Source organism: Thermobia domestica, chromosome 14 (genome assembly GCF_964235325.1).
Source record: "Thermobia domestica chromosome 14, izTheDome1.hap1.1, whole genome shotgun sequence".
Taxonomy (NCBI): domain Eukaryota; kingdom Metazoa; phylum Arthropoda; class Insecta; order Zygentoma; family Lepismatidae; genus Thermobia; species Thermobia domestica.
Window position 1 is genome coordinate 202,208,915 of NC_137467.1, and position 26,331 is coordinate 202,235,245.

General features: G+C 35.0%; 1 protein-coding gene across 1 annotated transcript; it reads right to left on the reverse strand.

The window, feature by feature from the left end:
* Positions 1–61: 61 nt before the first annotated feature.
* Positions 62–25,678, reverse strand: LOC145670542 (uncharacterized). Its single transcript, XM_081739343.1, has 2 exons — positions 24,995–25,678; positions 62–3,065 (listed from the first exon to the last, which is right to left on the reverse strand). The coding sequence occupies exons 1-2, from the start codon at positions 25,357–25,359 to the stop codon at positions 1,703–1,705; spliced, it is 1,728 nt and encodes a 575-aa protein (XP_081595469.1). The 5' UTR covers positions 25,360–25,678; the 3' UTR covers positions 62–1,702.
* Between the last annotated feature and the right edge of the window lie 653 nt (positions 25,679–26,331).

The following is a 26,331-nucleotide window of genomic DNA, read 5'->3' on the forward strand; positions in this document are numbered from 1 at the left end:
GTGACATGGATGTTTATTAGGTTAGATGGTATTTTTTTGGTTTTCTTTAGTGTGTTCACTCATATTTAGCGCTGTTGTAATTTACCTTAAACGCATACTTTTGGTCAACAATGATTTGTCTTTACTAAACCTAAATGCTTCAAAACATACAATCTGCATCATGCACTTCTTATAAACTTTTCTTATAAAAGAGTGAAAAGTTGGTAAGTCAGTATACCCAACAACTTCTGAGCACACAATAAAGAATAGGTAAGGAATACGAAACATAAGTAGAAACTTTATTTTCAACAACCCACATGCACATTCACTTTACATCATCATCCCACGCTTCAGAAACGACTGTGAGCGAGGAGGAATAGAACATACTGTGTGACGGACTTTTGGTACACACCCTCTTTCCGAACATACAACACCAATTCCGGAGAAGTCATTAACACTTTGGATAAGAGTGCCATTAATGTCGCTTTGAAATCAAAGACGTCAACAACTGGAGTGCAATCATGTTCGCTATTATTAGTGAGTCATTTTTTGAAACATACACCCTTAATACGATTTTAACCTAAAGTTTGTCTGATCAGTTTAATCGATTTGGAAGGGACGAGGACATGATTTTTTGATCGCTTCTCATCTTCAATTTGTCCAGTTTCTGTGAGTGAGCATGAAAGAATGTTCTGGAAACGGGTAATATAAATATATGCGGTGAAAACGGATCTGCGCAACCATGTATCGGCTAGCAAGATGCAGCCAAAATGCAGATGGTCCAGAAAGTCCTAGTGTTGGAATAGACATGGAACATGTTTTTCCGCTGGATGTACACTTGTAGCTGTTGAGGAAGGTGCACCCCAATTATCGGTGTCCCTAACTCCCTTACATATAAGAAGTCTCAGGAAGGAGTATATTTGGAGATATAATCTTTATATAAATATTTACTTGTGAAATCGTCACTCGAATTTTCCGGGGCGTCAGCCATCTGTTCACTATGCAGCAATCCCTGTGGCGTCAAAGCAGAAGCACTGTTCGTAGGGTAGATATGGAACCAATTTCCCGTAACATCTGCTCTCAAATTACGAACTTAACATCTTGTCTTCCAAAACTCATATTCCATTACAAGGGACAGGTAGGACATTGCAAGGGCTTAAGGTGGTCTGATTCCTATAACATTTAATTCTATTGTAGACGTTTTTAGCAGGGTATTTATAGTGCACTTAACATTCCTTCCAAAAACTGACTTAACAATTTGTGAATGCGTCAAATTCTTTTTTATATACTATGCCTACTTACATGTCTTACCAAAGCTGAATCGAAACTAAATCCTCCTGAACACCCTACGCTTGTCTTTCGTTATTGAACTGTGTGCTTCAACATGCGATTTGCCAAATGTGAACTGCCAGTAAATGGTCTTTCTACAGTCTCCGCGCGTGTGGGACTTTTGTCCTGTGTGGAATAGCATTTAACTTGATATATTTGAACCTTGAGTAAATGCAATGCTACGCTGTTTGGTTTTTCACTTGTGCATTGAAATGCCTTGCAAGGTTTGAGCGTAGACTATATCCTTCTCCACATTATTCACGGGTGACGTTTTGGTCCTGCGTGGCTCAACACGTATGAACGTTGAATAAATTCCATTCCAGGATCTTTGCACGAGTGAGATTTTGCTCCTGTGTGGATATGTCCAACCAAACTTGAACGTCGAATAAACGGCTTACCACAGTCTTGGCATGTGCGATGTATTTCTCCTGCATGCATTATCGTGTCTAGCCAAAGTTGAACGTCGATTAAATGCCCTGCCACACTCTTGGCATGTGTAACTTTTTTCTCCTGTGTGGATTAATTTGTGTGTAGTCAAAGTTGAACGTCGATTAAATGCCTTGCCACACTCTTGGCAAGTGTGAGGTTTTTTTCCTGAGTGGATTAAGATGTGTGTAGCCAAAGTTGAACGTTGATTAAAACTTTTGCCACACGTGTGGCAAATGTAAGGTCTTTCTTTTGTGTGGATTAACATGTGTTTAGCCAAGTTTAAACTTAAACTAAATGACCGTTCACGGTCTTGGCAAATGTAAGGTTTCTCTCTAGAGTGGATAAAGATGTGTCTAGCCAAAGCTGAACGTCGATTAAATGCCTTTCCACACTCTTGGCACTTGTGACGTTTCTCTTTGGAGTGGATTAACATATGTCTAGTCAAACTTGAACGTCGAACAAATGACTTACCACAATCTTTGCATGTGTGATAATTTTCTCCTGTATGGATTGACATGTGTGTAGCCAGAGTTAAACGTCGATTAAACGCCTTACCACACTCTTGGCATGTGTAACTTTTTTCTCCTGTGTGGATTAAAATGTGTGTAGCCAAAGTTGAACGTCGATTAAATGCCTTGCCACACTCTTGGCAAGTATGAGGTTTCTCTCCTGTGTGGATTACCGTGTGTCTAACCAAATTTGAACGTTGACTAAATGCCTTACCACACTCTTGGCACTTGTGACATTTCTCTTTTGAGTGGATTAACATGTGTCTAGTCAAACTTGAACGTCGAATAAATGACTTACCACAATCTTTGCATGTGTGATAATTTTCTCCTGTATGGATTGACATGTGTCTAGCCAAACATGAACGTCGATTAAATGCCTTACCACACTCTTGGCATGTGTAACTCTTTTCCCCTGTGTGGATTAATATGTGTCTAGCCAAAGCTAGAAGTCGATTAAATGCCTTACCACACTCTTGGCAGGTGTGTAGTTTTCCTCTTGTATGAATTTCCATGTGCGTAGTCAAACTTGAAAATACACTAAACTCCATTCCACATTCTCCGCAGATGTGGGATTTTTCACCTATAAGCACTAACTTACCGCTTGACGAAGTTGAACTTTGATTAAAGCGTTTATCACTCTTTTGGTACGTATGACGCTTTTCATTTTCCTCTGGCAGCATATGTCTTGACAAACGTGATCGATGAAATCCTTTGCCAAACTGCATCGCAGTATGTGATTCCACATCTGAATGAGAAATTGCTTCCTTTAATGTAATAAACGTATCCTCTTCTCCGTGGGAAGCTAATACCTTATAGCGCCTGTAACAAATTCAACAAACAAGGAAATGTGAATGGAGATAATTAAGTAGCAACAAAAAAATTCATCATTTGCTATATTTCATGAGAAGATTATGCTTTATTTGTTTTATTACATAAAATATTAAGAAAAAATAAATGGAGTACCACAGAGAAGTCTCCATATCTCTCTATTCTCGAAATAAGAAGGTGTAGTTTGTTTCACGATATCAAATTGAACCATCATTTATATCGTGGGGATCATAAGTCTTTGACCAGGTAATGGCACCTGCTTTGAAACAAATGCATATTATGAGAATTAAATCTCTTATTTATAGTTTCATGTGTAGAAAAAAACAAACTTGCGATCCAAAGGTTTAAGAGCAAGTCAACTTATTAATATAAAGTGTACCGAAGATCATTCAATTATATCATCATAAGTGGAACATGAAAGGCTTTTTGAAACGAAGAAATAAAATAATATAAAACATTACAATCTGAGGCAGAGAAACTGAACGTAACCGAAAAAAAGACGAATCATTTACAGCGTAGTGATCGTGGTTCAGTGGTCTAGATGGTTGACCAGTAATCTAGAGGTTCTTCGATCGAATACACGTCCAGCATTTTTTTTTTTTTTATTTTAGGAAATTTGAGGGCGATTGATCGGAGATAACACACGCTTTATTACATTCAAATATTTGAATACTCGTTAGTTTCAACACTTGAACTATCAAATTTTCAGGAATAATACTAGCAATAATAACAATTATCTCGAAGAATTAAAAACTTATTATCGCTCAGGTCATACCATTACAAGCAGAAACATGATATTAGGCAAAAAAAGATTTCGGTTTAGTGTAATGTTGCCCATAAAAAGACAACTTTCTCAACTCGATTCTAAAACAAACAAAACCAAATCGGGATTAGACTTATCATTTTAATTCTAGACGGGACAAGGTTAAGTCACACTATCGTCATGATTTGGAGATGAGAACGGAAACGTGACGAAAAGTATCGTAAATATTTCTCATCTTATCTCGACTCTCGAAATTGTGCTTCTTTAAGCAACAATTGCGCTGTAGACTGAATTTTATATATTATTTTGTTACTTTGTATTTCAGAACTCACTGAATTACGGTCTGTGTGTATATTTTTGTTGCAAAGCTTTCATAATTACATCTGCAAACTCCACAACTTAGTTTATTACATGCTTTAGTGTTCAATTATATTAATTTCTTTTTATTACAGTTAATTTCCTGAAAACGTACAGTAGAATTCTTTCTACACGAAATATTAGCGAAAAGTTTTCGTTTAAATTTGAGTAGCTGTAGAGGTGTTTCAGGAAGGTACGGAACCCCTTCCACGAAAACCTGCTTTTGAGTAAGTTTTGACAAATTTTAGGGCAACTTAGAAACTTTTAATATTATTATTATTATTATTACTGAAGTGTTGTAAATTTAATGGTACAACCTGTTCCACCCTGCTCTCGCCAAGTGGACATTGTGCTGAACAAACAACGTGTTCATAGGTTTTCTCCGTGTTCTGCCTCCTGCCACTTTCTTTATTCCAATATTTCTTTCTTTCTCATCATCGATGTCTTCTGTAGCTTAGCCGGCATAATTATTACTTAAAGACAAATTTTCTTACGGCTCTTGTCAGTTCAGAATCCCTACTTTCTACACGACATATGCCTCGAAACGTTCCGTTATAACACTTAATTAGTTGTAGGAAAACTTTCCGTTATAGCATTTAGCTAGTTGTAGGGAAACTTTAAGTTATGACATTTAGTTAGTTGTAGGAACGTATGGAGAGGGTATGTGCTGTTGGTCCTGACACTTCTCTCCAATCCTGACTATTTTGTAACGTCTTGCTTACGCTACGGGCGATTTTTCAGGCTTTAATACAATGTGTCCTCATACGGAATTTGTTATCTATATTATTATTATTATTACTATTATTATTATTGTTCTTATTACTGAATATTTGAGACTACAAAATTACGTCCTACTGCAATGCAAAAAAACATACTGATGTTACAAAAATGAAAATATATTCTTTAGACGCTATATAAGGATGAATTGAGTTATGACAGATACTTTGCAAAGAAAAGATAGGAAAAATGTGTCAGCTACTCGATAATGTGAAAAACGAACCTTCGGAAGCCTTAACAGAAGCTAAGTAGGATTTGTCTTCATCACAATACCCTTTCGAAGTAACACCCTTTCTTTGGGTAAAAGCCATTGGATTATGTTATATTGATATATTCTCAAAATATAAAAAAAGAATAATTATTATTTATCATTTTTTCTTGAACGAATATATGGAACGTGTTGTAAATGCCGAACGAAAATACTATTATTATTTCTAGTAAGAGTGAAGGAACACATAGTAACAATTACACAATGACGTTCCAGGCAAATTTGTGGCTCATTCTAGTACTAAAGAATGACCCGTTTGTATTCATGAATTGTTTGCGAAACAAGCGAAGTTTTCAGATAGTAGAAATCAAGTTTGTAGACTGTGAAGTCATGTAATTACTTCTTGAAGGAAGTCGTTTCAACTCTTACTTTTAAGAACGAGAGAAGTTGACATTTCTTCATTTTATTATACACCAGAAATATGAGAATTCTAAACTATATTTTTTTCTGAATATCCTCGGAGAATTGAACCGCGGACCCCTAACACACGAAGCGAATGCTCAAGCCACTACCCTAAGACCGCTCTTTGAAGTAAAAGTCAAGAATCACTCGTCTATATAGGAAATTGCAAACGTTTACGATTCCAATATTTTATTATCCATGAATCACTGATTTTGGTCATGATGAAATAGTGCAGTCCAGAGAATTCAAGATTAAATTTTAAAAAGACCGAAAGTATCTATGCAACTCATCTCTATTAAATTTGGTTGTTCTCGTTTTACAGGTAATTTAAATAACCATGAACGACAAGGACACGAACAAGGATTCTTCGAGGGCATTTTATATTTCAAAGGCTTTCTCATCGGGAATCAAAAGTGAGACCCCGCCTACTAAACAATCTAATGGGTGGAGTGCCTGGTTTGTTCCCAAGGCAAGTAAGATTGAGACAAACAACATAGTGCTCGTGGGTTTTCTCGGGACACTTCCAATTCGTGATTCCACCAATCCGTCCATCATAATTAACTTGCTTCAATCATAGTCTTCCTTAACCTAACTGGTATAATCGTTGGGCATTAAGCGATTTCATTTTCAAGCTGTTAACCCAAATCAATCCGAATCGAAAACCAGTTGTATTTTCTGTTGCTTACTAACGTTTTCTCACAAAACAATATGTAGAAAAAGTCATGGAAAATCATAATTGCATTCAGAAATGAAACAGCACACTAGAAATACCTTAACCTCAAATGTAACCATTACATATCGTTTGGTACTTTCCAAAATATGTACGGATATTCTGAAAAGTGCCACAATTGGAGTCAGTCATTGAGTCGGTGGGTAAGTCGATCGTTAGTCAACAGCACACGACCCACTGCGACCCACCGCCACCATGACCCACTACAACCCATAACTCACCATGACCCAAAGTATGTATTTTCTGCACACGAATCTACATATATGACTGATTTAATTATCATACTCTGCATTTGTTTCAAAGCAGTTGCCATTACCTGGTAAAAGATTTATGACCGTCATTATAAATACGATATCAGAGTTAACTCAGGTACATACAAAAATACTTATATTGTGCTATGTGGGATAAACATTTCATTATTATAAGTGAAAATAGAGACCCGTTGTCACTAACATTATTTATATGTCGTTACTTTTTGTGTCAGAAAATTTAAAAATCAGAAGAGCATTATGCAATTGCAGCTACAAGAAACTGTCAGCATGATTACAAAGAAACAAAGGGACGATATAACAACTTTTAAAATTTTGCACAAGATACTTGATTTCAATAAGTATACCAATTTCTAGTTGCGTTTTTATATAGTCTGATACCTTGAGATAGTAAAATTTGCGTACATTGATATGTAGCAACGTAGCTACATCTGATACATTCTAATAAAATAAATACATTTGAGAAGCATAGTTTTCAAGTTACTGTAATCTTTATGTACCTATTTAAATACATAATATAATGATTCCAGAATTTCACGTTAAGGTAATATGGACAACCATTAGCACCTTCGTTACTCTTAGATTATTACTAGTGATTTTAGATTTTAGATTTGTGCTCTCAACATAGAATTTATCATAACCTACTGTAATGCTCTCCGCAGAAATCGAAATATATACTAGGTTTGGAATCCTGCTATTACAGGATTTTTGCAAACAATGCCCCGCGAGTGTTATTAGCATCTTGAAACACTGTAGATATTATTGTTTTTTTACGCTAAAAGTAAAAAAAGCAGGCGAAGATCAGTGCTACACTCTGAATACCGAAAAACTGAAGAAATATTTTATGCATCACATTAGAAAATACAGGGAGCTTAACTGTTTGAAATATATAATTTAAAATGTTTAGCGTGTTCATTTAAGTGGCATTTTATTACCTTACGTTCATTCAAATGGGTATCGTAAAGACGGAAAGAGGATTAAAATTGTACGTCAAATATTATAGTCTGAGTGGTCTCTCTTGTTAGAGAAAGGAGGAACTTTTTGTTACTTTTAAAAAAAGTCGTGTACAGCAGAGTTTTCGGAAATAAACCCTCAAGGGAGAGAAGACGAACAATCTGCATACAATACCTCGGAACAAAAAATTTGACATCAACCTAATCTGGTATTAGCTACAGAAATAACTAAAACGATTGAAATTAAATTTTACCTGTCTGCAATTGGCCAGTTATGTATCTCATTTAGAAAACTTTTTATCTTTTATTACGTTACTGTCACTTGAATGAAGATCCTACGAGTAAGAGAACAGATTTAAATTTTACGCTAAAAGTGGTGAGTGGATTATGTGTAGCAGGTGTCTTTACGCTATTAGAGTGAGCAAGTGATCTACGACTTACGAGATGAAAGCGGGCAAATTCCGCAGATTTCATAATACATAAATTAACCATATGATATAAAATTAATAGGCAATGTACAGAACTTCATCACGCATTGCCTGATGCATCCAAGTGATCACAATTTTGCTAGCATAAAAAGAATTATAGAAAAACTATGTTTTCAAGGGGATATTGTAAAATTAAGCTGTAAACTTCAAATCAACTTATAGACTTCTTTAGATGTTTTATCAATAGCTACGTCAGAAACCGCAATAGGCTTGTAGTATACGACTTTTAAAAATATTTGCTGGGAAACAAAGTATTTTCATAATTTCTCTTTCAAAACACGCCTTTACCCATTCCGAACGTGCTTCTACTTATATGGAAAAGTATATCTACGTACTTCTTGGGAAAAATATCGAAGAGTCACTTTTTCTTGCTCCGAAATTCACATTAATATTAGATGCTTCATTCCCGCGATACTAAAATACAATACGCACGGAAGAACACTTACGGACACTCTTCACGAAGTATATCTACGTACCTTTTACGGAGGAATAAAATCACGTAATACTATATGTCTAATGTTGTAATGAACACTGCACACTTGTGAACACTTACAACGTAAAAACTACAAAATAATAATAATAAAAATAATATTTAACATTTGAAATAAATTTACAAGAAAATCTTTTTTCCGATTTTACCATCGCATTTCGAAGAAAGGATACATTTTATTTATACTATTTCAGACAAAGTGTATTTTCTTCGCCTAACTGCGTCTCAAAACTAGTCCACATCCCATTAAAGTACGATCAAGATCCTGCACAAATTCTGAACCAGGGACAATAAGCATAAGCTTAGTCCTGGTTGCATTTACTGTACCATCTGTGAAAGTTAAAAGTTGAAGTTAAGCACTGGTTTTCTGCACATTCCTTTGCACAGGTAGCACAATCGTGATCAGATGTTTGTTTCGCTGGTTACAACGAAGTACAACATACTGAGCATACGTTAGCGAAATTGTGAATGAACGGAGAAAGAGTCAATTAATTGCAAGTAACGTGACATTAATTTGAAGTTTCCATAGTAATTTTCACTGTGTAATTTTAGCAGCAAATATTAAAAGCTTAAAAAGTAAAATATATACTTTACTTTAAACCTTAGTATACATTCAAGAATATACGAAACTCATTCACCCAGTGATTAACAAAACCCAAAGTCCCACACCTCATAAATTTAACTTCTCAACTGGATATCGTCTTACACTAAACCATGCCAATTTGGATTATTATAGCCCATTCTTAGAGTATTGTATTGTATAATATTATCTTATCGCTTTTGACATACCAACCTCTCACAAAAGTTTTACAGTTCACATGCATACACATTTCACATATTACAGATCACATATTACTGACGCAAGCTACGTAACCCGCCTATGGTACACATCGTTTCATTATTTGTGTAAAAATATGTGATGTCTTCCTACTGTAAATGTTAACTATATATATAACACGTAAACTTGCTTTCGTTCATCTCACGCTAAGTAAGTTATTCAAAATTTAACGTCTTTTTGCTGATTGTCAAGCATTAACCCTTTCCGACCTGGCTTAAAAAATTGTGCAGGTAAAATTGTGATTATGAGGATTAGTCGATCAAAGTAGATTATGCCAACCATTAATTTTCCTTTCTATTTTTTGAGATAAAAGAGATGATGATCCTTTTCTCAATCTGGTCTTTCTGTAGAATTTTTCACAGTTCAGATGAGATTTTGTAAAGCCGGTCAACAGATATTTTCTCCTTCCTGATCGATTGCAAGTAAAACTGTAGCTGCGGGATACGTCTATTCTAACAATTAAATTTATTCCACTGATTAGAGCAACAACCAGCAATTACAAAAATTATTATGCATCCAAAGCAAATTTCTCCGGCAAAGTGACTGGTATTAACCTTCAGAATTTTACAAACTAGTAAACTTTGGGGACACACATATCAACTGAAGTTTGCTGAACCGGACGAAACTTCAGTCACACAATTTTTAATGCACTAACGTAATTATCATTATATACCAAAAAATTGAATCAAACGGGAATCAATTTCATGAACTTAAGGTTTTTTGTAAGTTCTGGGTTTCACCAGAGAGCTAATATCTTGAGCTTTTATTTATATGCTAGTTAGTAGTGGGAAAGAAGCGGGATAATATTGCATACAAATGGAGAAAGGAAATAAGGAAGTGTTTAAAAACCTCTCAGATATATTACTTTTAGACTAAGACAACTATGACGAACAACTTTAAAAAGTTAGAAAATTCGTAAAACATTTGCGTTTATGAACAACTGATACGGTTTAGCGGAATGTGTGAAATAACCAACGTGAATGTCGGAATTGTAAAATCTTGTAGTGGTTAAAACATACAATATTGGATGGAAAACGTACAAAATAAAAGCATTGCCTAGTACTAACGTAATATTTCAAATCAGGATAAAGGTTAAAATTTATGGCAGTGAAAAAGAAAGTGTGAAGACGGCACATTTTTTAATAACTATTCACACAACTTCTGCCAAACATCTAACTTTTTTATGCACGACTAAAAGTTTCAACCTGGTGGGGTGTATTAAACATGTTATACAATACCCAAATTAAACAAGTGAATATCGTTTCACAGTGTGAATCTAAGACTTCCAAAACATGCGAATTCAATACTGAAACTTGAGGTAGTACCTCTGTAACAATTTGTTCCCATATAGTAAGAAGATCAAAGAAGGAATCTGTTCCTTGGACGCTCGTTCTATCTCAAAAATCTATTACTAGTTATCCGTTACTCTTTCACCTCTATAGAGATAAAAGTTGACAAAATATTTAATTTGAAGCATTTCTAATTTGAATAGAAAGTTAAGAAAGAAGGTGGAAGGTATCGTTGGGACGCTGATCCGATCGCAGAAGAGCTGCTCGACATCTTATACACTTTTTCTCTATGAAAATTAAATAGCAGGATTACTAATCACTTACTAAACAACAGCTGTTACATACCTGTTACCATTTTAGTTTTGTAGCGATAAATGTTGAAACCGGAGACGGATAATTTTAACCACGTGCAGTTTGAATTAAATTCCAACGGAAAAAATAAACATACTATTTGAATGCAGAATCGGTTACAGAAAACTACAACGTGATAATTTTAGCATTCTACCTTTACGAAAATAAGTATTGAAATTGCATGTAATAGTAAATTTGAAGTACTTCCGTATTTGACGGTGTCGTGAATAGTCATTATATATTGTATACAGACGCTCAGTCGCTTGCAGAAAACAGATTCTGGTTATCTGTTTGTTCTATGGTAACGAAAGTTGAAAACTATATCGAATCGGATGTAACAGTAAATTTGAAAACCGTTCGTTTTTGGGAGAGCTCTGTGGTAATCTCGATATGTATAATTTAGAAATTGAAATGTTTCCATAAAGCCGCACTTCGCTGTTTGTTACCTTCTCAGTTCTGTAGGGATAAATGCTGAAATCAGAAATGGTTAATTTAAATCGCTCCGCCTTGAATAGGAATTAGTGCAAAATGTGGAGCATTATCTTAGAACGCTCAGCTGATTGTAAAAAAGCACCTCCATAACTCTTACCGCGATTGTCATATAGAAATAATTATTGAAACTTAATATTGAATTTTAGCCATTTCTTCTTTTGGTAGAGTGTTGTAGTCATTTCATGCTCGAAGCTGAATTGTTTTTTGAAAGACGTCTCCTAGCTCTGTTTCCGTACTCTGACGATAAAATTTAAAATTGAAAGTGGCTAGTATAACCTGGTTTGGTTTGATTAAGATTTCAACACAGAAGATGGAACCTATGCTTGTGATGAATCATCTCATGCAAAAAGTCGCTTCCTGATAACTTTTACAGTGTTCTTTCTACGGAGATCAATTTTGAAACCAGTACTACTAGTAATATCCAGGACAGTAGCGATATGTTGTTTTGAGACGCTGAATTCTTGGCAGCAAACCGCTTCCACTTTCCTGTTACCGTTTTCGTTCTACAGCAATAAACGATGAAACCGGTACTAAAACTGGCAGCAATACAGCAACTGGAAAAGAGCCCATTTTGGCAGAGGGTTTACCCAGTCATTATGTGTGGTGTATAGACACAGGATCATTTGGCAGAATCACTTCTCGTTTTCGTTTACCCATTCCGTTCTACGGTTTCATTAGCTAAGTCTGAAACTAATGGCTAGTCTGAAGAAAATTCGGTTTGAGTATATGGTTAACCGAGGAAATCGAATCTACGGTGGGACGCTGAAATATTTATAAAAAACAGCATCATGAAAGCATTTACCGTTTATTATACACAAAAATTACTTTTGAGATTGGATGCAATAGTAAATTTGCAACATGTTCGTTTTCGAAAAGGTACATTGGATAGTAGTGAAATTGTGTTAAGGCGCTGAATCGTTTGCAAACAAATTATTCTCGTTATATTACAATATTCACTGTACAGCGATAAACGTTGAAATTCGAAATGGTTATCTTGAACCAATTCAGGTTGGAATAGAGACTTAAATAAGAAGGAACATATCCTTTGGAGGCTGAACCAATTGCAAGAAACGTTTCTCTATGTTTTCTAACCGTTTTGCTCCGATACTCGTTGACAGACGCATGGATGAGCAAATTCGTTCTAGAAGACTGCCGTCACACACAGCATAGTTTCAGTCTAAAAACCTTTGTGTGTATTCATGTACATTATGAACAATAGCAAACAACAGATTTAGGTATATAGTTAAAAAAAATAGTCGTGATATTACGGCAGACTCGACACCAGTTTTGGAATGAATGTTCTAAAAGATAGTGTAAAAATGTGTGCCGGTTCAAATAAAACCAATACAATTTTAACACAGATACTTTATATATTTTTTTTATCAGAATAATAATCCATGGGTCATTTTTGAAGAAAAAGAACTATTTGACAATGCGTGTACGTCCGGAAAACTGATGCCACCGGCACTAACAGTGAGTGGAAGATTTAGCTGCATAACACACACTCGCAGTAACTTTCTGAATAAAGGAAAAATAACGCACAGCTGTGTAAAAATTGTGCTTTGGCATCGTGCTATATTTTCTGCAAACATATCCTTACCTAATCACCGCTAACCTATGAACACTAAAGTTGAAATATATAAATAATTATTAACAAATGTGAACATATAGAAAGCCATTTTGAAGAAAAAAATAGGAAACTGTAAGCATATATAACGAAACCTGGTTTAAACTACCCTAATCCATGAACAAATGACCTAAGATAACATACGCGAAATGCAAGAAAAAAATATTAATATTATATATGAACATATAGAAACATATTTAGAATAAAAAATGTTAAAACTGCTCTGACTTGAACCCACGACCATTTATTCCAGACATCAACGCGTTGACCATCTGACCACCGAACCAACCTTGGTAGTATTGGTTTGTCCCTTTTTTTTTTACTGTGCAAAAATGCGAAATTAAATTAAAATGTAAATTGCTTCGTACAAAATTTAAGTACTATACAGAGCATAACCCCTTAAAAACAACGTTTCGGCCATCACCGACCTGAGGCTCGTTTTTTGGAATTTAAAAGAAATAGGACAATTTTAATTTTTAACTTTATTAACCAAGCCTCGTATAGGGAGAAGCAATCTTGAATCTTTTTCCAACAGTTTGGTATTTTGTACATTTGTGTTAGTAAGCATAGCTGTTGTATTACGGCCATATATGGTCACGAAACAGGGACCCTGATCACGTGACTCCCGCATTTCTGGTGACTGTTTCTTTATATCTGACTTTCGGGACAATCATCCTCCACTTACGCACTGTTATATATAAAAGCTAATTGGACGATAAATTCTGGTCCCAATGGTGGGGGGGAAAATCAAGATTTTCCGGGCTGACCATATATAAGCTTTGATTTGCTAAAATAACCTTCAGCGCTTCGAACGCCTGGTCGTTACTCGGAAGAGCCGCCACGAAGGTGAGTAGGGTGCATTGTTCTAAAATGAACACATGTTATACTCTTATGAGTGCTCCAATTGCACGGATTGAGCTTCGCAAGCTGAATCACCGTTTGCATACGTGAGAGCCATTTTTTTTAGTTTATCATCAGTGAGTGTACGATATTTGCATACGCCTCCGTGTAAAATATTTTTTCCAATATTGTGCAGAAATGAGCAGTGAAGTGACTAGTACATAGGTGTTATCACCCTTACATTCGTTTGTAATCTCAGTTTTGTGTGACAAACTCTGGCTCCAAATCACTGAAAAGGAAGGAATAATTGTGCCGGCTTGGACGATCGCTTATTACTATCAGCAGAGGACTCCTGCGGACCCTCGGGATTATCCGACGTGGAACGCCTGAAATCCTTATAACTGCAACGCCCCTAAAGGAGTTGACCGGTTAAAGATTATTGTGAGTAAGTGAAATATTAATTAATGGATTGTGCCACATGTATTAAAAGAAAATAAAATAAGAGAAAGAGGGAAATAAAAGAAGTTAAAACGGCCGTAAACATATACAGTAAAAGCTACTTGTTCATTTGTAATCTTTTGATGTTCTTTTAATTTGTATGAATTACATTCAGTATTATTACATTTTCTGTACAGCTTAACCAGGTTTTGTGATTTGCGCCGCAAAATAATTTTAGTTTGTTAATATCTGATCTTAATTTGATTACTTGCTCACTTTTCCGTTTTTACGGTATCTATGTTTTGTGTACCGTTCTCCCCAGCTTCGGTTTATGGCAAAACGTAGATACGGAAGAAATCGTGATTTACCGTAGCAAAGCTGAGAGAAACACAATAAACAAGGGACAGAGAGAGAGAGAGATATGTAAGCTATTGGGAAAAAGATGAAAATCAATGTGAAGGTTACGATTATATTTACAAGATTTTAACAACTACGAAAAAACACGATTTCAACCAAATGGCGACCGTTTTCCGGATTAAATTATAATAACCTTCCTACAACTGTTTTTACACTACCATTAGTTACACGGATATTGCGTTGAGTTTTGAATCTGATTAGCCTAGTGTCGACAGTCAATTTTCATCAGCACATGCGCGAACACAATTAATTAAAAATAAAGAACAGGGATAGATAAAAACAAAAAGTAAGTAATGTAGATTTTTCATGTAAGTAAATAAGTTTGACTTTGAGAGTGACAGAGAGATTAATGTAGCTCATAAAAATTTTTCTTGTTGATTTTTAATGCTACGTAGATACGAGTGGATAGCAAACAGCTGATTGAGTACACACACACACACATACATGTTTTACACTAGGCACCTTCAAATGCATTTATGAATAAGAGAAAATGTTTTGTATATGGTACTAGTTTATATCTGTGTTAATTTCATATTGAAGCACTTCGCAAAGTGAAACCTGAGTTGTGAATAAAAGGATTGTTTGTTAATGGTCGTAATATCAAAATTCTTAGTGTTTCATGTTTTAAATACACGTTTCTTGTTTTCGTATTAAACTTAGACATTTATATTTTTTTACTTTGAATTAGTTGCTCGTAATTCATAACAATATGCAGGCTCGTGTTTTAGAACAATTTCAAGCAATGTTGACAGAGGAATTAGGAAAATAATTAGAAACCATTGCTCAGAAAATGGAAATGAATATTGGACGTGTAGGACAAAAAATAGCTCAAACAGTAGGTAAATTTCAACGGTACAGAAGCGATTTGGGAGCGTAGGAAAGAGCGAATTGAATGCAAAAAGGAGACAGTATACGTAATAATATCAAAGTAACCAATAACTTCTTAACTGAGGTACGCTCTGAATTAGTTAACGCGGCCAATCATGTTCAGTCACTGCCGAGTTTAAAAATAGTGTAGTGGAATGAAAGAAAGGTCTCACTGGATTCTATAAATACACACGAAGGGCACAGGTTGAGTGTAGGGAAGCCAACAAAATACAACAGTGCAAGGAAGTGCAAGCCGGAAAAGAAACCGTAAATACTCTTGAATTCGAACCGCCCACGTTGTGGAAGGTATGTGCCAAATAAACCAGAAAGTCGATTACTGTCAGGAAAAGGAAATGTGCAGTGTAGAGATAGCGAGAAAGGAAGAATCGTTATGTGTACCTCTAGACAATTATGCTTCTAATGTAATTGTTTTGCCGGCAAGGGATACCAATATTTCACACATGATAAGCGCTAGCGTTGAGGTTGCGCGTATCCGCCCTCTGGAAGCAGCCAGGAAGGCTTGAGAGTTCAGTTGTTGGTTTTGTGTGATAACGAAGTTACAATGTTGTCGATTTTGTATCGCAGGCAAATGGTTTTGTGTGACTTAAACAATTCAAATTTGTCTTTGTAACCGTGTATGATAACGTGAGTTGCATTTTAGTGTTGGAAATCCATTCCGACTTTATTAGGTTTGAGTATTATAGAAGAAAACGACTTCAAATTCACAGTTTAGAGTGTAGGCCTGCCAAGCGAATTGTGTTTTACGTAGTGAACGTCTCGTACATAATCAACCGGTCGGAAATGTTTACCGTAAACAAGCGTAAAATTAACACTTCCAATAAAGCACAGGTAGACAAAAGTATATTTCCGTTATAAAGCCGAAATGTAACACCAAGGTTAAGAAGAAAAATAAGATAGCTAATGATACCCAGCTGACTTTTCGTAATACATTAATTAACGTAAACTCGATTTCGAGGAGCATAATCAGCAGAATTAAAATGAGCAGACGTGATCATAATATCAGTACATCAGTTGCAACTTTTATTACTTTTCAGTTGCCGAAATGTGTGAATTTCCAAGCTAGTACTTCACTATTGCGAAATTCTAAGAGCGAAAATTTAAGTGTAGGTCTACACAAAATGTAGAACAGTTGATTGCTGGTGATGATAACAATGTTCGTCGATTTCCACGTACAGCGTACTCTCAGCGCGCACAACCACGCATTAGGCGTGCAGTAAGAAATAAGTTGAGATAAAAGAAAAGTGCTTTGGTAAGCGTAATTCGGAACGAACTAAACTCGGTCAAAGACGAACTACATGCAAATTAAAGTCGAGCTGTAGGCGAGCTTATTTCGAGTCAAATATGCGGGAAAAGTATACATCGACTCCGAAGAGTACTAAAAGCTTAAGCGAAAACACGTACGAACATTGTATAGTAAACTACATGGCAAATATAGTAATAGTAAGCGCAAACATAAAAGGAAATTCATGATAGTTATCGCAATGCAGCGTAAATCCAATCGTCGTAAACGAAGGCGTGTCATTACGTGGAAATTTATTTAATGCGCTGTAAAAAGGAGAAAAAATCCGCAAATTAAAGAAACTAACTGGAAAAGTACAGGGAAACGTGCTAAATTACAGCTTACAAGTGTAACCGGTACAGATGGAAAATTAAAATCTTAGCTCAGAAAAAGCGTGAACTTCACCCGAACTCGGACTAAACCCCGGATGAAACGAGAAATCAGAAATACCGAATTTGACCTTTAAAATATTTAGAGAATGAAAAAAAAAGGATTATTGTTTATTTATTTGATTATTACCTCGAATTTCGAAGGTAACTTTTCAAAGTGTGTGCCCACCGCCACTGACGCGCTTCTAAGGAACCATCGATATCGCTCTACAATCTGGTACGTTCACATAGATGCCATGTTTTAAGATTTCCTTACAGCTTTTGGAGATGAAAGATGAATGTGGAAAGCAGAGGAAATTTTAAACAAGAAATTTATTTAGGACGAAATTTCGGACTTTGAAATTGTAATAATACCCCACCACTTTATATCTTTCTCTCATAAAACCTTGGATTCATAGCCACCATCATGCTTTGCTAATGGAAACCTGCATTCAAGAATGAAATGCTGCTTAGACCATGTAGTTTTCTATGCTACAAAAAAATTTTGTTCGAAAGGCGGGATGTACATACTATCGTATTTACGATAATAATCCTAATCTGGACTGTACAGGGCTAATTTATAAATAACGCTTCGCTGGCTTTTTATGAGTACATCTTATTGACCAAAAATGAAATTTGACTTATCATCGCTTTGAAATGAATCTAAATAATAATGATGATGTCAGCATACAGGAGTTCCATACAGAAGAACGAAAATTGTTTATAAAATACCCTTTTCAATGGCACAACAAGAACATTATCTGATAAAATTCTGCCGCCCCATAACAAAAATTGAAACTAACGTTACTTAGAAATCGATTTGTAGTCATAATGACCACCCCATTTAAAGAAAACCCAAAAAGAAGAAACCGACGTCGGGCACATTTTTTTTTAAAGATATTAAGATTCTATTTTGTAAAAAAAAAAGATACTTTGCATAGTTATCTTGTATTGATAAATCTATTCTTAATCTTCTACTCCAAAGCTTTCCTTAAATGAAAAATACAAAATCCTGCGGGACTTGTATCTATAACCATTCTCACTTCTGTCTAAAATCTAAAAGCAGAGTAATAAAAGTTATTTCACTCACGTAATAAGACGTGATCTCAAATTACATTTACTGCAGTTAGAAGCAAAATAGCTGGATTAGCTGGTGAAGTTCGAAACATATTTCAAATAGAATGGTTGGGAAATTTTTTATAGTTTGTACCTGAGATATTCTTACATTCATTTATATTCTCAAATAAGAACTCAATTCATCTCACTCGCCTAAAATAAATGAAACGATCTCAAATTATATCATCCGCAGAGAAGGAGCCGTTCTGATCACCAAGTTTGAAACAAGTTCATGCTACGATCAAAATTAATTTCATTGTTTATCAGTACGGACATTAAAACTTCCTTCTTCATTAAAAAAAATACTCACGAGTTACATGCCTTTTCTACTAGGAATAGCACGATGTCAAATACATACTTCTGCGATAGGCTCTATTACCGACCAAAAGCTCATTTTTTGGATTTAAAAATAGACATTGGAAAAACAGACTTAATTTCGAACTTTAGTAACCGACCCTCGTAGATAAAAGGGAGGAACTCAGACGCTTTCTTTATTGGTTTGGTATTTTTATAACTAAAAGTTTATTGGATAATAATTCTGGTCCAGACGCTGGGAGTGAACATCGGGCTTTCCCCGGTAGGCCATATACAAACTTTGGTTTGCTAACTAGAACGCGCAGTGTGTGCGTGTTACGCGTGCCTGTTTGGCACTTTGGGGTGCGTTATTTTTCAAAAGTAATAGATGGAAGCGCTCAACTTGGAAGGGTTGAGCTAAAGTGAAAGTTTAATTTTTTGAGTTATCTCAAATGAAGTAATATATACATATATAATACGTGCTAACATTCTCAAGTTTGTCTGTAATATCAGTTTTTTCGTAATGAACGTTTGAGTTCGAATCATCAAGTATAATGAACTACCAGCATCAGGTAAGACTATCACTTACTTCTACCAGCGAAATTAACCTCTGTAGCTTCAAACTTATCCTAGCCTCCGCTCAAAGAACCTTATGTGAACCTGTCATCTAGTGAATTCTACCCCAGGGCCCTAGTGATATCAGCTGACCGGTCGAAGATTAACTGTGAGTAGTTAAAACATTGATTCGTTAATATATTTAAAAGCCACCACTCCGTTGAACGTACTCAAACAGAATTAGGAGAGAAAAAGTTAAAATCATCAAAGAACGCCAATAATAGTTTCTTGATTGCTTGTAATTATCTCTGTCATTTTAATTGTATATTTCGTATCTAGGAATATTATACTTTTGCATAGGTCGTGTGATTTATATTCCATAGTAATTTCTCATCCGTTGATACTTTTGTCAAAATCCACCGTTTATTTTATTTTACGGTACTTATGTTTTATTGATCTGTGTGCCCAGCTTCGGTTTCAATAAGATATAAGTGCGGAAGTGATCGTGACCTGCCGTGGTAAAGCTGGGGTGAATGCAAATGAATACAGAATTTCAATATCGGCAGGGTAAAACACAATCACAGCTCAGAGCAGCGCAAACAAAAATTAGAATTGAAAAGGGCTTGAAATAGAACGAATTGAAACTTTCTTTATAGTTTCCAGCTAGGGATATTCTTACAAATTTCTAAATTGTACAAAGAACAAATTCCTAATTTGTTAAACTTAACTACTAAAAATGAAAATAAATAAATATTTTTAACGTAAAGGTGGTTGTAGAATAGCTGCAAGTAAACGGTAAAATCCGAAACAAGTTAGGAAAATATTTCCAATCCTTATCTCCTCCAAAATTTTCGAGGATCTTACAGAATGAATGGGCCTAGATATGAATCACAAACAATTTCCTACTTTTTTATTTATTTGAGACGTGTTTCCAAACTGTAGTGGTTACTGATGTCATTTTCGATTTCGAGTGGTGAATGTTTTAAAAATTGTTATAAATATTTTTATATATCATTGGAATCATTATGTATTGTTCTCGATTACTCAATAGGTTATGATTATTAATATATATTTTTCGGTTATATCTTTTGTATGCTATTTTAAACAAATGATACACAATACGAATGTTTTGCGCAGTATTAGTTAAAAATTCTTATTATAATACTGTAGAAACTTGTATTTTACCAGATGACAAGCGAAATAGCACTAGCTTCATGAAAAAAATGCATATAATAACAATTTTGAAATAAGAAACTGATGAGAATAAATAAAAAATATATTCTTGCGATTTCCATGTCTATTCCCGGTACATTTGCAAAACTTATCAAAATTATAATAATAATTATTATTATAAAAATTAAACAAAATAAATACCAATGAGCCACACCTACTGCGCCAGAAGACTATGGATTCGATACTGATCGCGGCCCTATTTGATCATTTTCTCATCTATACTCTTCCTAAAATTTTAGGGTCTTTCACACCTATAGTACCCTTCTCCATAATGTTAGTTATAAGTGTGTTATAAATTAGTATACGAATCGAGCTTTATACTCCTAACGTGATGACAAAGAGTGAGAAAGAGTAAATAATTAACATCCTCTTAGCACTTCCTCTTCCCCAGTTAAGGTTAACCAAATAATGATATATAATCTACTGTTTATTAAAAACTATGATGTCTTGCATAAAACTACTTTCAACTACCATAAGACGGGGTTACATTGCACGTTGAACGTTACTTTGCACAAAATTTTAAAAGAGTTTCACAGTTTTCTATCGGGAAAACCATGAGCAGTAAAGAGGAAGTTTCACCTGCCACCGTAAGGTGGAACATGTAGCTGTATTTTGGCTATAATATTGGCGGTTAAATTCAGTTCCAATTACCGGGAAAGTTTGTTCTTGTAGAGGTATTGAAAGCAGTCTCTGTAAAGGCTGATAAAATTTGAAAGATATCATTGATAAGAATTTGCATCAAAGTTAAGTTAGTTTCGTAGAATACTACCATGTATAGTGGGACTTTGAGGCAGTAGTTGAAATTCAAATGTGTAACGTTTTAAAGTCATAAAAAACGTAGAACCGGGAGAATGCGTTTCAGCCTCTACTCGCGGTTACTTTGCACCACGCTCCAAGATAACGCTTAGATAGGAAATTATTATCACTGGAGCCTCCTGTGTTTTAAATTTAGGTAAATTTCCTATTTGCGTAGACGCCGGAATGAATTTGTTGTTAGAAAATAAATTATGAAGAGTGGCGTATCCAGAAAAGTAGTTTGACACAGGCTTGATTAAAAAAAAAACGGTTTTCTTTGGGGGTGGCGAGTGGGCTTGCAGCTTATACATGTAGGAATCACTAACAATAGATTTTTAGGCAAATCTTTACTTTCAGTCAAACAGTGACTGCAACCGATTCATCTGATCCGGTTACCGGAGCAGTTTACGAATCATTCATAAACTGCTTCCGGAACTGGATCAGCTGAATCAGTAACAGTTACTGTCCGAGTCAAAGTAATGTACAATGTTAAGAATTATCCTATAAGTACAAGGGCCAAAATGTTACTAAACACTATACCTAATCAATCCAGGTGAAGCGGTGACTATCAATATTGATATCTAAATGGGGGCTACCCCTTCCCAAACCCCCCACTCAAGTACCATAAAAACATTCCAAAAAACAATATTTAGTCAAACAAGTACTACAAAGCTAACGTAAGAAGGAAAAATTAAAAAAAAATACTCATCACTAATTATAAATCAGTGCAGCTTGATCAGGAAAAATAAATTATATCTCACCAAGATAATGGAACCACCAGCAACAAAACAAATACTTTGCCAAATACGCAAATCCAAAGCAAATCAAGAATAAAAATAATATCAACTAAAAATGAAAAGCACTCACCGTTACGGCACACCAGAACACTCATGAATAATGAACTCATAATTTATGATTCACGAAAAAATAAGATAGCAAGAACACATGCGCAATACTCAAGTTAACATTACTGAAAAATGTTCCTTTCCACACAGACGTCGATTTATTAAAGCGAGCACAATTGTTATTATTACAAACAAGACTAACAAATAAACGCCCACTTTAACCATACGTTGGAAATACTTTCAGCCTTCGACCATAAACATGACAGGTTTTCTCTAACTCAAATAAACCACACAATGCTGCAAAGGGATATAAGTTAATACCCGAATCTAATACAAACTTATTTAAAAACGACAAGTTCAAATTAAATTCATGTTATGGTTTCTCAATCGCACTTGCCAACTTGATCGTCGCCATGAAACGAAAATTCAATTACCCGCTCACTGCATTCCACACATACAAGCAGACAGAACATGAGACGTCACAGTAACACACTACTATATGACTATACAGAGACACATAGTGTGAAAAATATTGTAACTACCAACAGTTTTTCAAAAAGAATGTCACACAAAAGGCACGAACAGCTCCAACAAGTGATTCAGGCAGAAACAGTTCCAGAAAGTGACTGAACCGATTAAAGTCACTGTTTCAGTCTAATTAAGTAGTTAACTTTTTTAAAAAATAAATCATGCAATTTTGGGTCATGCAATCATGCAGCCTAAAAGTTACAAACCCCGTAAATCTTCCACTGATTACGTTTCAAATGATAAGCCTGGACAAAAGGAATAACCAAATGAAATCAGTTCACGAGCATCAATTTTTTTTTTTTTTTTTTTTGTTCGTGAGTTGGCACTTTTGTCCATACATAATTTTCTTTACAAATATCGATAATTCAAACTAAGTACTGATACCGATACCATCATTATATCAATATTAATAAAATGCATGCAGTTTTGTCTAGAAAGTAAAATGTTTAGATATTGAAGGGAAAACATTGCACAGAAACGTATATTCAACATTCTTTTTTGTATGTTGTGCAAAGTAACCCCACCAATGAAACATTTCACATTTCGGTTTCAACAATTACTTCAAAGTCCCATTATGCACACTAGTATTCTACGAAACTGACTTAACATTGACGGAAATTCTTTTAAAATTTAGCGGTCTTTACAGTGACTGCTTTCCGTACCAGTACAACAACAAACCCTCCCGGTAATTAGAACTGATGCTGAACTTCAACATTAACCCCAAAACAGTTACAGGTTCTATCTTACAGGGTAGTTGAAACTTCATGTTTACGGTTCATGGTTTTACCGACAGGACTGTGAAACTCTTTTCATATTTTGTGGGAAGTAATGCCCGATGTGCAAAGTAACCCCTCTTTAACAACTGTAAGCGAAATGAAGTATCAAAATTCAATGTGGCAAATCATAACACGGAACTAGAAAAATGTTCGGGAATCCATATAATTAAGAAGTTATGTCCCTAATATATTGTGTTACTTTGGAACACAAATATACAAGCTAAGAAAGCATTTCAGGATGTTACCTGTAAAATAATTAGGAACGTACAAGAACGCATTCAACACATAATTCATATATGTTATCCTAAATACAGAATTTTGCGCTATCCTCGTTTACCCACATTCTGCGTAATGCCCTAGTCTACATAGTAATCTTATTTTTACCGGCCATCTAGCACATGCTGGTTAGCGTTTTTTTTTTACAATAATTCATATATCATGTACGTTCACTAAGACCCCAAAGTGATCCTTTATTGAGAAATGGAGGTCCATACCCCAGAAATGATTCCTGGGAATGTAGAAAGTCGACTTCCTTGAAAGAAATGAGTGCAGCTATGAAATGGATTGATGTATGGACCCCTACAATTAATGAACATCCGTTGTTGGTTAAAATATTTTTTATCTTGTATTTTGCTTATGTCTTTCGAAGCCCTCCGAAAAACTGAGGCTAGACCAATTTGAGCTAAATCCTAAGTAAAAACACAATCTTATATAGCTTTTGTTCCAATATAATACGTTCCACGGGTTAAGTTTAGAGTTACTCCTCCGCTTTTTATAAAAATCAGGAAAATTTACAGGAGAAATGAGGTAAGAAATGATAATTTAAAGTTTTTATTTGATGTTTATGAATGTAAGTTCGGCAGGAGAGTTATGTTTAATGCGAGAAAAGATATGTGGAAATTAGTACTATTTACCGGATGCGGAAGCATTCGCGGAAAGTTTCAGCAGCATGGTAGTTGTAAAATATGGCGAATATGGCGAACAGGTGTAACGGATGCGCAAAAATAATGAAGAAAACATTTTAAATTTTAGCGAAGCCCACGGAGTACTGAAGTTACGTGAAATTTAACAATTTTTAATACTGTAATCATTCTTTTTTGTATGTTGCAAAGTGAAGGGCACCTTCAGACTGGAGGGGCAACACTAAACTTAAGCCAAATAAACAATATCGTCGAGCACCCATATTTTAAATATGTGCAACAATCAGTGAAAAATGTGTAATCAATAATAAAGAAATTATTATTTAATCAAGATATGAACTACATACAATTTGGTATATAGCTAGTATATGTGTGCCATGCCATTTCCAAATTGTAGGTTACTAACTTACGTTCGAGATATCTCCCATACCAAATATTTCTCGTGAAGTATTGCTTTTAACCAACAAAGTTTCCGAACGCATGTAACCACATTATCAATCTGAACCAATTAGTATATACAAAATTGAGTATTACCTTTCTGGCCGAACTGAATTTAAACTTTTTGTTGTTAATTGTTGGGAGTCATTAGAGTACAACGCGCAAGTCTCCTGAACCACTATTTTTCTGAGCGTTTCTATATTACTTTCAAATGCAGGATAATCTTCTACTGCTAATTCTGATTTCACTCTATCAACGTTTAGTTCCAGATCCAAAGAACACATAGCTGTATCCTTGTCCATTGTTTCCTCTCCTTCCGTTGTAGATAATATTAAATCTTTGTTGTCAGTCATCAGTTCGTAGGTCCACCCTTTCTCTTCGAGGAGATCTTCCTGGGGTAAGTCATAAGCAATTTCTTCTTTGCACATCAATTCCACCTTAACAGACGCCTCACCAGCCATTGTGAATTGAAATATAATAAGAATTTAACACTGTTCTTATACTTCCCTTATATTTTATGTTGCCAGTGTTAATGAAATGATTTACAAGAACGTTCAAAAAAGCAACTTTATACTTCCAGTCTTCTTCTGCAGTAGTGATGCCAATTCCTTCAGAGCCGTTTTCCCTTCACAAGCTTCAGAATTTCCCTTTTCCGGACAAAATTTCCCTTCATCCAAACCGTTCAAGTACTTAGTAAACGTATTTTTAATCGTTTTCGCTTCCACCCCTTCGCCCCAATCTTATAACCACATATAAGCAGATACCTGACAGCCTTCCTTTGAGTTTACGCAGAATTTGAACTTCATTTGTTGTTTAGGTATTTAAGGCGTCGCGATATGGGAGGGGAAAGGATATGGAAAGGTGTAGGCCAGGACTTATGTTAAAGGAGCAATCTGTGCATTTGACTGGCGTGACTGAGGAAAAATCCTATAAATACCTCGGTCAGGACTGACAACCTAAATAAATCTTAAAAATTATAAAATAAATATTGTGTAAATTTAATTTTTATCCTAGATATCATGATAGATTTTAATATTAATGTAACCTAAGGTACAAAGAAAATATTAAGTATATATGTATTTGGTATGTACTTACTTAAGAACAGTACTCCCATATTTACTGAAATGAATACGAACAATTACAAAGAAAACTCTAGCTGCTACTGTCTTTGGCTGTACACGAGGAATGTTCGTAGGCACAATACAAACTAAATCAAAGTTTAGAGATGCGGAATTCTTAAGAATTTATAATTCTGTGCGCACAGTCACCACAAAATTTGTAAACTTACACAAACACATATACGCTAATGAGCCAGTATTCGCCCATATATACATATTTTATCATATTGCATTGCATTTAATTCAAAAATGGGAAGATTAATTTTGATCAAAGATTTTAAATAAGCATTGTTGTAATGTTTCGAATTTAACTGA

What these genes read in the sequence shown, in the direction of transcription:
- LOC145670542 (XM_081739343.1), bottom strand. Translation starts at nt 25,359, where the DNA reads ATGGCTGGTGAGGCGTCTGTTAAGGTGGAATTGATGTGCAAAGAAGAA. An exon ending in AATTCAGTTCGGCCAGAAAG is followed by an intron (nt 3,066 to 24,994) that starts GTAATACTCAAT and finishes AATTTGTTACAG; the next exon opens with GCGCTATAAGGTATTAGCTT.